Source organism: Manacus candei, unplaced genomic scaffold (genome assembly GCF_025592945.1).
Source record: "Manacus candei isolate 608988 ecotype Guabito, Panama unplaced genomic scaffold, ASM2559294v1 h1tg000035l, whole genome shotgun sequence".
Lineage (NCBI taxonomy): Eukaryota > Metazoa > Chordata > Aves > Passeriformes > Pipridae > Manacus > Manacus candei.
In genome coordinates, this window is record NW_026138083.1 from 736,729 (window position 1) to 755,372 (window position 18,644).

The following is an 18,644-nucleotide window of genomic DNA, read 5'->3' on the forward strand; positions in this document are numbered from 1 at the left end:
GGCGCTCGAGAAGCGACTGGACGTGGCACTCAGTGCTCTGGCCTAGTTGACAAGGTGGTGATGGGTCACAGGTTGGACTCCATGACCTTGGAGGTCTTTTCCAACCTCAGCAATTCCCTAGTTCTGCTTCTCATGTGCAGTAAAGACTCTTGTTGGTGTAGTAAGGACCGATGCCATTTTCCCTCTGCAATACAAAGCCACGAATGACATTGCAGGTGACTAAAGGAGGGAACAAAGGACAGAGCCTGTGAAATGCCAGTAAGAATTGGAAAGGACCAGAGTTGTCAGTCTCCTGGTGGATTGTAATGATGTTCTATGAAGTGTGTTGTGATTGAAGTAATCTGTACCCGATTTAAATCTTTTGATAATTGAGATGTCAGATTGGCGAGAGATTAGTGGGAGTTGTGGGGTTTGTTGCACTGGTGGTTAATGAGGAGCTCCGTGCCCTGAAGGCAGAGTAAGTTGGCTGTGCTGTGTGACCTGGGAGCCCAATGTGCTGCAGCTGATGGGGTTTATCTGCCTCTGCAGGAATTGGGGGGTTTGACACAGTGCTGGGTTGATAGAACTACACGTTTTCTGTGGGTGTCCAGCTGGGAGCTCACACCTGTCCAGCTGGGACAACACCTCACACTGTGCACCTTAAAATAGGTTTTTTTCATCCCCCCTTGGAACAAACTGTGGGAGTGTGTTCCCCTCCCTCCCACTGCATCCGTTGGTTGAGTTTGGGCTCTGGCTCATTTGTTGTGGTAGATGAAAATCACGGAGTTTAAGGTCTGCTGAGCTCTCCACCTCCTTGTGTGTGTGACCTGAGACCTCCTTTTGCAAAGGACAGATGTCACCTGGACACCTTTATGGGTGGGAATTCCTGTGATCCTGCACACACTGAAGGCAAACCATGTTCTTGTTAACCATGGCAAGATATATCCTACAAATCTATTCATGCCCATCTGTCTCCAGGGGTATAAATGACTCTTCAGGTGAGCTGTAGAAATGTCCTTGCTGGGAAACTGCCTCACCTTCAGTGATACAACGGCACAGAACCATTCCAGTCTGTTGCATTTGGGATGGAGCAGCTGGCAAAATGCTGCCTGCTTGTGTGGAGATTAGATTAGGAAGTGGTTGGGGCTGGGGGAACTTCAGAATGGTTGGTTTGTTTTATTTTTTTTCTTTGTACCATAATAAAAATTGATTCTAATAACTGCTGCTCACTGTCCACGAAACTCGTGACAGGATGTGTTACCTGCCTTTCTGTTCTTACAAAAAGCTAATAATGCAGGGCATGTTCCACTAGTGGGAACATCTGTTTGGAGAGGGGGGAAAAAAAAAAAAGAAGGAAAAGAAAGAAAGCAATCCACCTGGCTTTTGAAACCTTCTGAAGCCATCTGAAGGATTGCATTGAATAATTATAGTCGCTGTAATTTTGTACCAAAAATATCACTGGAGGAGCCTCGTTGACATTTACTTGTTCAGAATTGGAAGTCAAAACAGTAGTGGGCTTTTGTTTCAAGTGGTGCTGCTAAGAAAAATAGCTGAGGAGGTGAAAACTTGACTTGGACCTCCCTGAGCCGCGTTTCCTTTACCAAGTGCAGGGTGTTCTGGCGCGTTTTGAGTTTGTTTTCTCCTTTTTGAGGACGCACTTTATATTCCCCAGTGTTCGAGCCAGGAGAGCGAGAGGGAAGGAGCAAAGTGCTGCTCCAAGTGTGTGTTAGTGCTGGTGCTGGAGAGAAAAGTAACAACTGAAGCCAGAGTGGTTTCCAGCCTGCAGCAAGCACTGTTCACATTTTCACACCTTGTAGGGCATATTATGGGGTCTCTGGCCCCACACCTTCCCCAGTTAGCAGTGGGACTTTGCTTTGAGAAACAGGAGTGCAAACTGTGTGCTGCCAGAAAAATGCTCCTTTCTGCCATGTTTTTCATCTCTGGTGACCGGGCTGCGTGATTTTTGATTTTGTTAATTTTTCTGACGTGTCTGATTTTGTTTGTCTTGCTTCTCTCCCTTAGGGCTGTGCATCCTGGAACTGGTATTACCCTTTTCACTACGCTCCCTTTGCTTCTGACTTCGAGGGGATTGCAGACATGCCTTCAGATTTTGAGAAAGGCTCCAAACCGGTAGGGCTCCTTTATTTATTCGTCGAGTTCGTTATTTATTTATTTAATCGTTTGTGATTTAACACCTCATTAGGAGTGTCCTACATCTGGCTTGTCTGATTTCAACAGTTTAAGCCCCTCGAACAACTGATGGGAGTGTTTCCAGCTGCAAGTGGGAACTTCCTGCCGCCGACGTGGAGGAAGCTGATGACAGACCCGGTGAGAATCCTTGTTGTGTCCACTCTGTAAGGCTGGGTCACCTTGTAGGGGTGTGAACACCACCTCCTGCTGCTTCTTGCTTCAGGAACAAAAATGCCGGAGCCCAGGAGGTTTGTAGTAGGTTGCAAGGATTCTTCTTCTTCTTCAAAAAAAAATCCTTAAAAGCGGTTTCTTGGAATTCAGGTGTTTGGGTGAGAACTCGTTTCCTGCCTCTCTTACACTTCAGGTTGTTTAGGTCCTTACAGCAGCCTTGCAAAGCTTAATCCAGCAGATCACCTGCAATTTTTCTCTCCTGCTTAATTTCTTGGTTTGAATCTCTGAGTAATGGACGTGCCCAACCACACTTGATGCTTAAATGGCATTTATTAAAAGGTATTTTTATTAGTGACAGATCCCTGCATCCCCCTTAGCGCTGTGTTTGGTGCCACGTGACACTCTGAACCCGTGTCAGAATTGGCTCTGAGGGTAATTTTTATTTTGTTTTCTCAATGACAGGAATCAAGCATCATTGACTTCTACCCTGAAGATTTTGCTATTGATTTAAATGGGAAGAAATACGCTTGGCAAGGTTGAAATTTCAACTTCTTTTTTTTCCTTTTTTTTTTTTTAAGAATCTGTAAAAATAGGAAGGAATTGGGAAATTATCTTAGTAAGTCACACAGGTACCTTGTGTTACTTGGTGTGGGGACAAGTGTTTTCCAGCAGGTGTATTTTTGAAAAGAAATCACTACGAAGAACAAATTATGGTTCAGTAACTGATTTTGGATTGGCAATGATTAGTAGTCTTTTCAGCAGCCATTCCAGATTTGTTAATTTTTCCTGAACTAGATTAATCATTCTTCTGTTTTTATCAGCCTCACTGTGTAATTGTCTTTTGTCTCCTTTGCATTTAATTAATGGATCTTGCTCTGCTCAATCAGTGGCTCATTAGTACTGTGCCAAAAATGCTTTGGGGAATATAGAAATATTTGGGAGCATACAAAGAATGAAAAAAGAGCTACAGCATTTATGCAGCTTTTTCTTTCCTTAGAGAATATTAATTTTCAGGGTCTGCCAAATTCTGTGGGTGGTTACACTGTGAGTAATTTCACTGCAGGTGAAGTTTTGGGTTGTCCTTTCCATCAGTTCTAGGACAACAGTGTTTGTTTTAATGAAACCACATAAAGATCTGACTTCTGAAGCAAAAGTGTTTCAGGCAGACCAAGTTTTAAATTGGGAATTCACGGTGGGAGTTCAGAATCCCTGTGGATGAATTTGAAGAATTTTCCTAGTAAATTTCCCAGGGCTTTTTGATTTCTGTGGTGAAAGGAAACCCTTTCTTGGCTGAGGAAATCTATCAGAGCTTTCCATCCTAGTCTGGCTTTTTTTGGGGGGTTGTTTTGGGTTTTCTCAACAGGTGTGAAAAAACAGTGTTTTGGTTTTGCAGGTGTCGCGTTACTGCCCTTTGTGGACGAGCGACGCCTCAGAGCTGCCCTGGAGGAGGTGTACCCTGACCTCACCCCCGAAGAGAGTAAGAGTTGGGGTATTTTGTTAAAGAATTGGGATATTTTGTTGCCTCTTGGGTGCTGCACCCTAAGTGAACAGGGTGTGACAGGTGTTTGGTTGGGTTGAGTTATGGCAGACTCTTCTTCATGGGTTCTGCTGGTAATTAGAGTGATCCTGCTGGGTCTGTTTTTGTGGCTTGTAGAGGCAAACGGAGCTGTTTGTTTCTCCATTTTCTGGTGGGTGAGCTGTGGGAGGTGTGTGGGGCCTGGGGGTTTTGGGTTGGGTTTTTTACCCAGCGGGTCTGGATCTGCAGTGTTACTCTGTATTAGATTTCCTCCCACTGAACACGAGATTCCTGCTGTTTTACTGTCTGCCAGCTGCCCCTGTGACCAGAGCCATCCTGCTCTGGGCAGAGACTGTCCTTCCTACACTCTCCAAGAATGTTCAAAGCTTTCTCCCCAGTCACAGTGAAGCTTGGCTTTTGTGGAGGTGTCACCAGGACAGCGTTGCAGGTCTGCCGTGTTCCTTCCTTCCCTCTTTGCTCTGAACTCTTATCCCATTCCCTTCACCTCTCCAGGCAGAAGGAACAGCCTTGGTGGTGACGTTCTCTTTGTTGGGAAGCACCACCCGCTCTGTGACTTCATCGTGGAGCAGTACAAGACCAAAAACACAGAGGTGGGTTGTGCTTGTTCTCGAGGGCCTGTGGGAATGGGGAGGTTGAAGGTCTGATAAAGTGCTCCAGCTGAGCAGCTCTGCCCTCCCCAGGCAGTGGACATCCCCCCGGAGCTGTGCCACGGGATCCAGGGGAAGCTGAGCCTGAACGACAACGCCGTCCTCCCAGACCAGTGAGTGTGGCCTGGGCTGGGTTCTTGGTGCTCAGGGACCTTCCCTTCACGTGGAAGTATCTTTGTGCCCACAAGAAGCTTAAAGCTCCCAGCAAGGCCGTGTGTGTAGGTTCTGAGGCTCAGCACTCGTGGCCTGAGGGTTCAGAGCGGGCGTGTGTCACCTCCAGCACGTGGAAAATCCCAACCAAGGGAAAATTTCATCCCACAATCCCACTTTTCTTAGCCTCGGAACTTGGCTTTTAGAGCAGCCTCAGAAATCTTTGAAGTGCCCTGATGTGTGTAGTTGCTGGTGAATCTGGTTTTGTCTGTGATTTCACCTATGGAAGGCTGATTTTTATGGATTTAGTAGTTGCTTTATTAGGTAAACAAGGCCTGGGTAGCAGAAGTCATAGTACTCAGGGGCCTTGTTCAGTAAGGTTGTGTTGGTTTGGCCTCTCTGCTTTTGTATGAATATGAATGTGGGCTGATGTGACTTCCCTTTAGTGCACATTGCCAAAAAAAACCCAAACTCTGCTTTTTATATGCTAACCTGCATTGCATTAGAGAAAAATCCAGATAGTGGTATCTAAGATACATTTTGCCTTTGTCCATTTGTCCTGTGGCACTGGATTCAGGACTGTTCCCAGCTACACATAGGAAGAATGCTCATATTTTTTTGTATCCTAGAGAATGCATTTAGTCAGAGAAATGATCAGAGTAATCCTCACCTTTCATTTCTCTAACTGTGCTCGGAGACATAAGCAGGTGTTCAGTAGCTCGTTTGCATTAAATGCACAAACACTGGCTTTGTTGCACAGATAATGGATCCCAGGCCACACTAATGGGCATTTCTCCATTCTTGTCATGGCTGGTGAGGAACATGAGCAAGTCAGAGCTGTTCTTGGGAGGAACAGGAAAAAGAAAACTCTTGTGGCATTGAAAAATAAGGATCTGGTCAGTCCAGTCCTTATAGAAGTGCTGGATTTAGGGGAAAGGCAAGTTAATTTTCAAATCCCTGTTAGGTGTCACAGGCTGAGTTGACAGAGCACCAGGGGAAGAGCAGCAAGTGGTGAGAAATGTGTTACCTGATGTTTTGACAGAGGTTTTTCTCCTGCCCAGGGTGGTGGAGTCTCCTGTTCCGATGCTGCGGGATCTCACCCAAAACTCTGCAGTCAGGTCAGTGACCTCTGGGTTTAATGCAGTGGGGTACAACACACAACAACCAAAACTCATTTTATTGTGGTGTTTTCTTGTTGGATTTGCAAGGCTCGGGCCTGTAACCTTTCACTTCTTGAGCCACATAAGGTACCTGAGACACTGAAAATCACCTGTGATCTGTCTGTATAATTTTTTTCCTTCAAAGAGGCCTAACTTGGTTCAACTAGAACAGGCAGGAAGAAATGCTGAGTTGTGGCTTGTCAGGATGCTGTGGGAAGGATGTTCTAAATGGGGATGTAGTTACTGTGAGTAATGAGTTAAAGAAAGGTTTTGGCTTTCCATCTGCCACTGTCAGGGGCTCTGAGTTGTTCTGCACTTCTCTCCATCTCTCTGTCGCAAGGATTTTTCTGCCTGTCCCTGGAGATGGTATGAGCAGTCAGGGTTCTGCTCTTCAGCTCCTGTGACTGAGGCTGAATTTTCCAAGGGGCCATTATTCACTTTCCTTGGAGTCCCATTCATTCTTGGTGTCGAAAAGCAGATATATCTCAGCTGGAAGAGCGAGATTATTCTACTCAGCCGTTTGCTTTTAGCTTTCTTGGCACCCCAGGCATTCTTCTGTGTCAGATGGTAGGTACTGAGAGAACAGGTTGGTGTCTTGTGCTTCAAACATGTCCCTGGTGGGACCTACCTGAGAGCTGGATACTACACCAGGAGATGGGAATTGCAAACCCAGTGCTCTGTAATGTGTTGTACCAGTAGAAATGAAGCTTTCAGACAGTTTTTGCTCTATTGCTATTTAGTTTGTCTGGTACTAGACAGCCCAAAGCTCAGGGTCTGTGAGGTGTCACTGAAAATAGGGATGCATCCCTCCACGGGAGCTGCTTGGAACTGCCTTTCAGGATAAAAATCCCTGCTCTGGGAAATCCCACTTGTAGCCAAGTGCCCCTGGTCCCCTGCCTGTGGGAGCCTTTGAGCTCCAGCAGGCACAGCCAGTGCTTTGGCTGCTCGAGGGTCTGCAGAAGAGCCTTTTCTTCCCATACATGGGTCTGACTGGTTTCTGGGCATGGAACTTCCTTTCTGGAACAGGGGAGAAAAAAAGGAAAATAATGGAGACATCCCAGTCCAACATATCCATATGCAGGAAATTCCCTCTGCAGTTTAAGTCGTGGGTTCATGGCTCTTTCCTGTTGTGTGCATCACTGTTAATAAAGCAGTGGTTGCTTTTCACTTTGGCTTCATTATGAAGTGAACCTAATCCTCAAATATTTTCTCCTAGCATCTCCTTCAAAGATCCACAGTTTGCTGAAGACTTTGTTTTCAAGGCTACGGTGTTACCTGGGGCAAAGTAAGTGTCAGCTCTCGGCTTTCAAACAATCCCAGTGTGATTTATTCATCCGAGTGCTGACTCTGATAAATATTTATGGCACTGTTTTTATTCCTAAGGAAACCTGCTCCGGTGCTGAAGCCAGGAGACTGGGAAAAAACCAACAATGATGGCAGGCCTTGGAGGCCACAGCTGGGCTTCAACCGAGACAGGAAACCAGTGCACTTGGACCAGTCGGCCTTCAGAACCTTGGGGTGAGTCTGCTGGGGGGACTGGCTGCCCTGCTGGGGTGGCAGCCCTTCTGTTCTGCTTTTTAAATTAATAAAAAACAAACAAGGAGGGTGGACATGGACTGTCTTGGATGTTGGTGTTCCAAACTTTGGTGTCCGATATTTAAAATCAATGTTCTGCAAACAGATCGTTACAGTGATTTTGCCTTGCTTGCTTCTGGATGTTATTTTTTTCCTCCTAAATGTTTCTGACTCGCTTTCCTGCTGTTTTGGCTTTTTTAAAACTCGTTTGGTGGATACTTGCTTGAAGTACAGAAGGTACAATGGGAATATTGCACACAAGTGATAATTAAGACTGTTAGTGAAGACAGGAGTGTCTTTTATGCTTTTAGAAATGAAAAAGCTGTAAAAACCTGGTGCTGCACCATACAATCTGTTTGATTGTCCCTTTGCCAGGCACTGCCACAGTCAGTTTTTGTTAGTTGTCCAGAAATCCAAGTGACTTCTGCAGGTGCTGCAGTGTAGTGTGAGAAAGGGAGAACAAGCTGGGGTTGTGTATCACATAAAAATTAAAGTTAAGTGCTTTTCCACACTGGGGAGTGCAAGGAGCCATGCATTTATCAGAGCCAGAGAAGAGAATGTTTTAAAGGACACTAATTCTAGCAAATAAAATTGAAGTCTGAAGTGTCTCTTTGGGAAGAGAAAATACTTTTATTATCTTAGGGATCTGGAGGAACCGGAAAAAGAAAAGGCACCACCTTTCCCTGCACTCGTGTGCTGGGAAGCAGAGTTGTTCTGGGGCTGGACTTGTGAACCCTCTTCTGTCCTTCCTTGCCACAGTCACCAAGAAAAGTGCAGCTGTGTTATTGAAAATGTGAGCACTTCCCCGGGAGCAGCTCCCAGGGCCCGGGCGTGTGTCGGGATGTGCCTGGGCCCTGATCCACGAGCACATCCCTGCCTCGTGCTGGCACGCTGCAGAGGGCTGGGGCTGTGGATGGGCCAGGTGGCAGCTGTGCTGCAAGATGGAATTCACCACAACACCCTGATCTTTCTCCTCTCCTCTCCTCGCTCGGCGCAGGCACACGATGCTGAGGGACAGGGGGATGCCAGGGATGTATCCCAACGCCGTGCCAATCGGAGCCTACGGGAGCCCCTACGCCAGGCCCCTGCTGGGGGGGCAGCAGCAGATCCCCAAGCTGTTGTCAAGTAAGTGCTTGCTGCATTTCAGAGCTTGGGTTTGGGCTGCTCCGTGGCACCAGCACAAGCAATAAGTGGGTCCAGGCACCTGCCTTCATTAACCTCGTGTTGCTCCTCTCTGTTACTCCTCCTTTATGGGATTGCTGTAGGGAAATGTGCTGAAATGGAACAGAGTGCCTGCAAGTGGGATCCCAGTTGGAACACTATGCTCTGGATTAAAATGTAATAGCAAAAGTAGCACTGTAAAACCCACCCATACCAAGGGTTCCTGGTGCCTGTTACTTGGAACATATTCCATCTGTGGTGGAATCTCAGCATCACCAATAAATCCTATGTGACCCAAAATGGAGTTCTTCACCCCAGGAAGGAAGTGCTTGTGCTCTTGAAAAAGGGTCTTGGTCAGGAGTTCTGCCTCTTCACCTGTGCTCAGGTGGGACTGAGACAGGAGGACACTTGGTTCAACTGCCTAAGGAGGTGTGAAATCCTGCAATATTGAATTCTGCAAGTGTTGGACATCTGAAGAGCTGACACAGGTGAAGTTTGAGCTCCAGAGTTTTGTCCCATCTAGACTGGTTGCTGCCCAGTGAAGCTGTCACCCTCTCTGTATCTTGCTGGCATCTTTGCTGAATATCAGACAGCAAATAAATAGTATCAGTGGCCACTGACCGAAACTCAGTGTCCAGTCCCAGAGCAGAGGAAGGGAAGTTGAGTGGTGAGTGCTGATTTCTTGTGCAAGGAACCAGATTGGTTTAAGTAGAGAGGTGGATTGAATATGAGCCTGGAGGGATTAACTTGGGTTAAAGGAAAACCTTTTTTTTAAACAAACAAGAAACACGAGAAGGCAGAACCACCAGACAGGCATCACCTTTTCACATTCATCTTCCAAAATCAGAAAGTTTGTGTGGCTTTGGGGAGAAAGTTTTCAGGAGCCCAGCAGTCCCTGTACTGCTGTTCCTGTCAAGTCTTGGCACTCTGTGGGAAAGCTGCTCCCTCTGTCTCCTGTCCCTGGAGCTGATCCTGCCAAGGAGGTGCTCACAGAGCTCTCATCCAGCCGCCGCTGTCCAGAGCCAGTTCCTGGCACTGTGTTTCTGTGGGAGAGGGCAGTGCAGCATGCTGCAAATGTGTTCCTTGGCACTTGACTGGCTTGTGCTTCTCCTCCTCTTCTGACAACGCCGAGCTGTCCTAGGAGATTAGTCTTAAACTCTAATTAACTTCTAATTTACACTGACTGCGGCATGAAGTCTCAAGGACTAATTACGGCAGCGCTTGACTCTGGGTTTGGAGATGGTCTTCCTTTCAGTGCCTCGTTGTTTAACAGAGCTGTGAGGGCAGCTCGTGTCCATCAGTAGGATGGATGCAGACAGCGTGAGGGATGTTCTTGCTCCCTAGAAGGACTTCCCAAATCACATCCTGGAGCCTAGCTGGTGGGTCAGGCCCCAGCCCACCTGAGGAGTGAAGCACACGTGTCTCAACTGCTCTTCTACCAAGGAGAGACAATTCCTTAAACCCTTGTTACAGGTCGCCTCCAGGTGTCATAGCCTGGCATTCCTGCTGGGATCAGCCTTTTGGGTGTTGAAGGATGTGTTTGGGAATGGACCCTACCCCAGCACTGTCCATCAGCTGTGTGAGAGAACCACTGTCCGGTGTGGCACAGTTGGACTGGGAAGCGCCTGGAACCCACACGTTCCTGAAAAACCGCAGCTGACGTGGTTAAAACTCCCACATTTTGTGGGATCAACGCAGAGCAACTTTCCATTTGCTGCCTGGTGTGTCCCTGTGTAGGCTGCAGCACAGTCAGCCCCCGAAGGGCGATGCAGTCGGGCCGAGTGCCACCTCTCCCTCGAGAGCCGGCTGGGGGTGTTCCTCACCGGTGCTCCCTGATTTCACTCGGATGTGCCAATTTTCAGCTGATGAATAATTGTCTGTGCTGATAACTTGGGGAGTCAAGTGCGGGGTGGCAGCGCTCTGGGAATGGCAGGTCTGGTTTCTGCAGCGCAGGACATCTGATTTATGACTTTCGTCGCAGTCGGTAAACTTGTCAATTAGCTGCGTTTGAAAAGTGATCTTGATTAGTGCAATCAGTAAACACAAAATCTTGCCTTTGATTGCCACCCTGATTAGATAAATTGTTGCTTGAGGAGCTACTAGAGAAGGCAGTTTCTTTGGCCTTATAGCTCAGGAAGTGCCTAAGTTTTGCAGCCTAAAGAAAATATTAATTGTCATTTCTTCTCCCATTTGGTGTCTTTTTGAAGTGCAATTCACTGCTCCAAGCTCTTTCCCTCCAAGATCGTTCTACCAGCCGTACAAATGAATAGTAATAAGGTGGATTTAAATGTCTTTATGATGATTTCATTAAACTCTTTCTTAAACTGCTCCCTAGAGCTGCAGAGAGGTGTGGTTGCAGCAGGAGAGCTGGGTCCTTTCTTGTTGACATGGAAAGGAAGGGTCTGGAAACATGATGAGCAGAGCTCAGCTCTGCCGTGTTTCTAGGGTGCTGCTGTCTGTGAAACTTGGGAATTATTAGGAACAGTCATCTTAGGGTGTTTTTGGTTGAAAGCAGTGACACTCTTGGGGTGTCCCAAACTTAAAATTTTATGGGTTTTTTAGCAATTTTGTCTGTAGGTTTTTTTTTAAAGCTCTGGTGTGTTAATTGCTCGTTTCCCCCAGAGCAACACTGTGGGTTCTCCTGTGCTGCCCTCCCTTGTATTCCAAAGCAAACACGGCGTTGTGTGGGCACAGCCTGTTTGGCCCTGGAAAGGCCTGACCAGGGGGAAAGTGCCACACATCCATCTTCAGTCCTGGGCGTGCCTTAGGCTGGTTTGGTTGGAAATTGGGTGGAAAATAACTCACTGTACCTGCTGAGAGCATGGGTGGGTAACAGAGTGTGTGTACAGAGAGAGGTTTATTTATTGGCTGATGTAGTTGTGTGTGCAGATGTAATGTTTAATAAACGACTCTGTATGGAGTACAGATAAAGAATCGTGGGCTGGACTGGCTTTGCTCCAGCAGGACGAGCGGAGCCGCCGGGGACGGGGATTTATCCCGTGTTCTCCCTGCTGGGGGCTGCCCACGCCCTGCCCTGCACACCGAGAGAGAGGGACAGAGCTGGGAGACAGGCACAGATTGATTTATTTTGTTTTTCCCTCCTTCCCTTTGGAATTCTCGCCAGGCTTCCGCGCCCTCAGCCCTTGGCAGCGTGCCGGGGTGTCCGTGTCCCGGCGTGGCCGTGCTCCAGCTGCTGGAAGCAGCTGTTGGAATGAGGTCCCACTCGAAGGCCATTGAAAGCCATGAAAGGTGTCAGTGGAGCTGCAGCCTTTGATTGACGCCGGGGCTGCCCGGGCGCCATTGAGGGGCTGCTGCTTTTATCCTGTTTGCTGACCAGGTTATTTAGAGGGACAACAACCGTTTAATTGCGTGTCCTGCCGGAGCAGGGCCGGCCCTGCCTCGGCTTTGTAAAGAGCTGGTTTGGGTGGAGGGGACAATGGAGAAGTGGGTGGTCTCCCGTGCTGCAGCGCTGGGGCTCCGGCCAAGTTTTCTTACCCAAAAAAGGCTTAATTCAGCCTGATTCCATTATCTCAGAGGTCATTAATAGATTTTTTTTTTTATTGTTGTATGATCATTGACTAAGTTAACTCCTTTACCATCTTTAATGATGATACATTTCTATTTTATATTATTGAATCCTTTATGTTTTGTATCCTAAATATAACTTTATTTAAACATGAATAAAGTGGGACTGTTCACTTTATTCCATGCCCTGATCATCCTTGTAGTTTCCTTTATGGAATAACTTAGCCCAATCAAAGGGAAGCTGGCCAATTTCCCATACCTGCCAAAAGCCTAAATATTTAGACTATTACACGTTTGTGGCTGACAAACATGGTGTGTCGTGGTGATGATACAGCAGGGGGGTGTGTATCTGCCTTTTTTATGGAGTGATGAATGTACTTGGAAGATTAAATTGTTAGGGTAACAGACAAGGTTATGCATCTTTAACAATCCAGTAGGAGACACCTGTGAAGAGTCCAAGCACTCACCAGAGTAGTCCTGGCAATTCCAGCTCATTATTCTTATCACCTGAAGCCTGTTGGGCGTACTGAAACCAAAAAGGTTGCCTTTTATCAGTTCCCAGCAGGGCTCTGTCCAAATAGGCAGCAGGAGCTGATGGCTTGGAGTGTGTTTGTGGCATATCCAGCCTGAGCTTTTCTGTTTGGCTCCTTGAAAGCACAGCCAGGAGTGGAGCACGGCTCTTGAATTGTTACACTTGCCCTTTCTTACTTTACCATTTTGTTTCTCCCCTCCAGACCTTCGGCCGCAGGAGTCCTGGCGAGGCCCCACGCCCTTGTTCCAGCAGGCACCACAGAGGTAAGGCAGGAGGGGTTGGCAGCTCTGTGAGACCTGCCCAGGAGGGTGGATTGGGGCTCTGCCAGCCTTCCCAACGTTTGTTTTTTCCCCTCCTTTGTTTTGAACGTTGCCGTTTAAGTTTGTTGAAACGGTGCTGTACAGCGGGTTTTTTAAGTTAATTAAGGTCCGTGGTTTATTTATGTTTTGAGAGCACGCTACGTGGTGTTCATCCTTTAAAAGGCTTGAGTAGTTTGAATTAAAAAAAAAAAAAACAAACCCACTTTCCATTAAAACTCAGGCTTCAAAATTAACTTTACTGTTGGTGCTTTGGTACCGTTCTTGGTTCTTTGGCCTTTATCTTATTGAAGCTTTTGAGATACCATGAAATTGGACACAGAGAGCTTAAAACTGCATTAGATTTTGGACAGGCTAAACAAATTTCTTTTTAGGAGGGCTGTGGAGCTTAATGAGGCATAACTAATGGTGTTCCACTTTTATCATTTCTGTGCTGCAGCCGCAGCATTAGTACAGACCAGCCATTGATTCTTGCTACAAACCTCTTGAAGTCCTAATCAGCTTCTTTGGTACAAGTTTTTCAGGGCTGACAAGCCCATTGTAGGGCAGTGTCACTGTAGGTCAGTAGTTATTAGTTGCCACTGAAAACAGTTTCTTTAACTACTTAAGACTGAACTGAATTAAATGCAGAAGGGACTCAGGGAAGGATTATGGAATCTGCAGTCCAATAAGTGCCATCGAATAGAAGGAATGTGACATGGTTTGATAATCAGGGATGTTTTACATGCATTCCTTCATTGATGGCTTGTGTGTCCTTCAGTGGGGGGACTCAATAAACTCAGGGTACCTGTGGCAGCTATGAATAATGATATTTATTTCTGTTTATGGAGGAATGGCAGAGCACGTAAGGGATGTTTCTGCACCGAGGCACAGGGTTTTTTCCCTCGGTTTTATTTGCAAATGTTGGCCATTGAAAATATGGGCTTTGGGAGAATTTATTGAGCTCTCCGCAGCCACTTTCCATGGCAACCATTTTGATCCCCACTGAACCAAGTCTGGCTCCCTTGTCCTGTGCCTCATCCATGTGGAATATTGTAAGGCAAGGTTTGTTTATAACGCAAGCTTCAATATTGCTTGGGCCATGGGAGTTGCTGCTCCCACACCCTAATTAAATCCAGCGTATACAGGACTATTTTCTGAAGGATTGCTGCAGGTCTGTCACTTGTCCTTGCCTTTTCTTTGTTGCGCCTTGGATGGTTTATGAAAATCTCTGACTTGCCAGCTCTGAGGATCAGTACTTTTGCCGTTTCCCTGGAAGGTTTGGGATTTGATAAGCAGATGAAACCTGCTGACGTCGAGTGAGCTGCTGTACAAAGACAAGCACAGAGACTTAAGCAGAAGGTTAAACACAGGGAGACTTGGTGCAGGAAATAATGTCTGAACCTGTTGAATTGACCCCTGCAAGGGATTTTGGGGGTTTCCAGTTCATTCCCTGGGAGCTGCTGGTTTCCCAAACTGCCTCCCCCTGGGGCTGTTCCCACTTGCTGCTGTGGCTTCAGGTGCTCCAGGAGCAACGAGGTGCCAGGGGGGAGAGCAGCCAGGGATTTCTGTCCTCTGTCACCTCTGTTCCCAGGAAGAAATTAAATGAGGGAGAGAGCCAGGAGCCCTGTCCCTGCTGCCTGGAAAGCTTGGAGCCTTCGTGCTGTTCCAGGGATGGAGTGTTGCAGGAGGGGGCTAAAGCACCTCTTGCTTGCCAGGCCTGGGGGGAATAAAAAGCAGGAGTGGAAAGCTGCTTCTCTGTAGTCCAGCAGGTCCTGCCTCCCGTGTAGGATCTCTTAAATCCAGTGCTGCAGTGCTACCTGGCTGAGGGACATTTCCTGGCTGAGGGAAATGGAGCAAAACCATTTGCTTGACCTGCTCACAGAAGAGATTTCCAAGGAGTCTGAGCTTGGAACACGGGGATGTTTGACAGTGTAATGTCTCCTGAGGCTGTCTTTGAGCTGTCCTGGCTGAATATGCTTCAGCTGAATCATGAGTTGGGGTAACTCTGGAGAGTGATTTGAATGATTCTGCCAGTGTGAGCTCCTGGGATGTTTCAAGTGGCACAGTCCCTTTTTGGTTGCAGCTTTTGCTGCGTGCAAATCTCCACCCTCACCAATTAATAGATCCACTGGATGAACACAAAGTCAAGTGCTGTGAGTCCTGTAATTTCCATATTTATTGTTTACAAGATGAAAATCTAATTTATTTTTTTTTTAATAATACATAGTTCTGTGAATTAAGAACAGGCTTTAAGATCAGAAAATGCATTGCAGCCTTTTTTCCAGGTTTAGAATCCATGGTAGTTCTGACTGAAAATCACCAATTTCACTGTTTCAGATGGCCTTGAGCAAAAATGCCCCAACAACATCATGTAAATATTGTTGTGTTTAATTTGTTAAATTCCTAACTTTTCACTAAACATCACTTAAAAATAACAAGTTTAAACTCTGTGCCAAGTACATATTAGTGACAGATGAAATTTGTGTCAAACTTTCCCATTCCAGGCATGGAGCAAGTGCTGGCCTGTGACCCTCAGCTGTATTTATCACCAGCACTTGTTACAGAGACAGAATGATTGTTAATGAAAGCCCAAGAGCTGGAGCTGTGTGGGCATTTCCCAGTAGTTTTCCTTAAGGCAGAGCAGTGTATTCATCCCAGAGAGTCTGCTGTTTTCTAGGAATCATGAGGGGGGAAAAGAGTTAGTACTCAAAATACTTAATCCAAAGGAATAAGTATGAACCTATCTTAGAATACTGACTTTGAGTGTTTAGTCACTGAAAGTGTGACTTGCTATGAACTTTAACTACAGCACTGCTCCTTCTGAGGGAGGATTTGGGTGACATTGTGCATTCCTGGGGTGAAAAGCACAGTACACAGCTCAGTATCACCACTTACCATTTGTGTATGTCCATTTTTAGTCCATGTATTCCATGTCATATTCACCAACTGCATACTTATCCAGCAGGACTCATATTTTTCTAAACAGGAATCAAGTTATTTGCTTCTGGAGATGGCAGGAGTTCCTTATGCTTTCCTAAAATCCAGGCAGGTCTCACCCTGACCAGGTGGAGCAATTGTCTTTGTAGGCTTTAGTGTGAAACCAAAAGCAGTTTGCATCCAAAACCACACCACTATCACATCCAAAATGCCTGTTTTCATCCCTTTAGTCTTGCCTCTACCTGTCTTGATTCCAACTTTGCCTCTGCTCCAGCTGGTGGAATGTGTTTAAAGTCCTTCCCCTCCCAAAACTCCTCAGTTCTCACAGCTCCCTTTGCCTGGTGTTGTGCAGCTGGCTGTGAGTCCTGCCTGGCCAGGACAATCACAGCTCCTCCCTGAGCTCCGGGGTCATTTGGGAGCCTGGCTGCCCCTGGAAAGGGTCTCCAGGGGGAAATTCAGCACATCTGGGCAGAGGCTCTTGGAAGAGAAGAGGAGTGATGTGCAGTGAAGGAGATAAACCAGCAGTGCTGTGCTCCCTGCAGTCCCCATCCCAGCAGGTATATCTGGGATGCAGTGCTGTGCTCCCTGCAGTCCCCATCCCAGCAGGTATATCTGGGATGCAGTGCTGTGCTCCCTGCTGGCCCCATCCCAGCAGGTATATCTGGGATGCAGTGCTGTGCTCCCTGCAGTCCCCATCCCAGCAGGTATATCTGGGATGCAGTGCTGTGCTCCCTGCTGGCCCCATCCCAACAGGTAAATCTGGGATTATGGAGCCCCTGTCTCTGCTGTCCCCATCTCCCACCAGGCCTGCCTCTGTCGACTCCCTCATCAAGGGGGGTCAGGAAAGATGAAGTGTCCCCACTATCCCTGTTTTTCCTTTACAAGATGATAGTGTCCTGCAGAACCCCTGAGTTCTGTGAGGGGTTGTCCCTCCCTCACCCATGCTCAGCTTTAACGACCGGATCATGCCCGAAGCGTTTTTTTTTTTTTAATTTATTTTTTTAATACTTTTAATCAAACGATGTTTGACGTGTAATACCTGTTGCTTTATAACTGTAATGCCAGAGTAGGCACTTGAAGGCAATGAAAACATTTCTTGCTGTTGGTAATCTGGCATGGCAAACTGGGCTATAATGGACATCGGGTCTGTGTTCCCATCTAAACTGTACACCAAATGTCAGTCAGCCCGTGCCAATTAGTGCTTATGTTGCTAGGTCACCGTGGTCAATTGAAAACAGCATCAATAGAACTTGAAAAGGTTTCTTCCCGATCAGACCTCCTGACATATTGAGCAGAATAATGGATGGGAAAAAGCAGCCAAGGCCCCTAGCCTAGATTCCGAATACTCGCCGTAAGAATTCATTTGCAACCTGCAATTAACTGGGAAGAATGGGCTCCCAGAAGGAGTCTGGGCGCTCAGAGAAGAAAGCCCCCGGCTCCCGTGTGGCACATGTTTACTCCTGGGACGGTGGGGAACCCTGGGCCGGGCTTTGAGCTGGGCTTTGAGCTGGGCTTTGAGCCGGGCTCGGGAGCAGCGCGGGGGAGTCGGCAGATCTGTCCCCGGAATAGAGGGTGGACAGGAACCTTCCAGGGAATTGGAAAAACCTCTGGGTCTGCTGCTCGTGGCAGCACCTGGTTGTGCAGCTTCAGGCTGTGATGAAGGAAACCATGAGCAAAGGTGGCCTTCAGGGAAATTTGGGAATATATTCCCCCCTCCCTGGTCTCTCTCTAGCGCTTGGCCACCCGCAGTCCCGCTGCAGGCACAGCTGGGGGGACCGACCCTGTTCGGCTCCGAGACAAATCTGCTTTTGGGGGACGTGTTGTGGGACTCTGTGGGCTCCCACTGCAGTGTCTCTTCCTTACACAGAAGCGCTGGAGCTGCTCCTCTCCTTGCCTGGAACCGCATGCTGCAGTCCCCCAACCAGTTCCAGCCGGCGCAGTACCAGGGGATGGGACCCATGGGATACCCCCAGAGACCCGAGGACCGCATGGACAGGGGCAGGCAGGTAGGAACACCCTCTGTCCTCCTCCCCTCCAGGGCTTCCTTCTGGCGTGGCCGTGGGCAGGCAGTGTGGCGTGGGAGGGCACTCCAGAGCTGGTTCCAGTGTGTCATTGTGTCCCCACCGAGAGCACGGGCAGGTGACTTCCCAGCCTTGTCCTCCCCTGGCACGAGGTCTGCGCCAGGACTGCACCACCACCCTGTCCATTAGCACAGCTCAGACACTCTTCCTGCAGCCTGAGCAAACATCACCTGAAGGCAAGTATTCCAACCTCTCCTGTGAGGGAATCCACAGCTACACCTTTTGGGGTCAGAAGGGTTTCTCCCCAGCATGTTTTAAATGTGGATTCTTACAACTTCCTGTATTTTTCCTCTCGAGTGTTTATTGGCTTTCTCTTAGCTGAAAAACTACTTAATGCAAATGTAGCCCCAGGAATAAACATATCTGGGAAAGGACATGTGAAAATAGCTCTGTGTGGTTACATGGAAACAAGGGAACATGATGGGAGAACCTCATCCAAAATTACAGGTGACTCTGTCAGCAGTTCATGAAAATGCCACAGAGTGAAAATGCTGCTTGAAAGTAGCAGGTGACTTTGCTTAGGGAGTTTTGGGAGGGGGGGTGTTCCCAGTAAAATGTGATCTGTTATATACTCTTGTTCCAGATCTCTGAACGCTTCCAGTGCTATATACTGATGTAAAATAAATTTCAGGTATCTAGGTTAAACTCTTGGTTCTGTTGCTGCTTGGGGGAGTCAGAACTGTGGGAAGGTTCCTGCTCA

At 47.4% G+C, this 18,644-nt stretch overlaps 1 protein-coding gene across 1 annotated transcript in view; it reads left to right on the forward strand.

Moving 5' to 3' along the window:
- Positions 1–18,644, forward strand: part of XRN2 (5'-3' exoribonuclease 2) — a 36,572-nt gene that overhangs the window by 14,579 nt on the left and 3,349 nt on the right. Inside the window, exons 18-29 of the mRNA XM_051792917.1 lie at positions 2,002–2,109; positions 2,218–2,307; positions 2,803–2,875; positions 3,734–3,817; positions 4,370–4,467; positions 4,558–4,637; positions 5,736–5,792; positions 7,051–7,119; positions 7,218–7,352; positions 8,407–8,534; positions 12,830–12,890; positions 17,731–17,869. Of these exons, the coding sequence (XP_051648877.1) occupies positions 2,002–2,109; positions 2,218–2,307; positions 2,803–2,875; positions 3,734–3,817; positions 4,370–4,467; positions 4,558–4,637; positions 5,736–5,792; positions 7,051–7,119; positions 7,218–7,352; positions 8,407–8,534; positions 12,830–12,890; positions 17,731–17,869 (1,122 nt within the window). The remainder of the gene's footprint in view (positions 1–2,001; positions 2,110–2,217; positions 2,308–2,802; positions 2,876–3,733; positions 3,818–4,369; positions 4,468–4,557; positions 4,638–5,735; positions 5,793–7,050; positions 7,120–7,217; positions 7,353–8,406; positions 8,535–12,829; positions 12,891–17,730; positions 17,870–18,644) is intronic.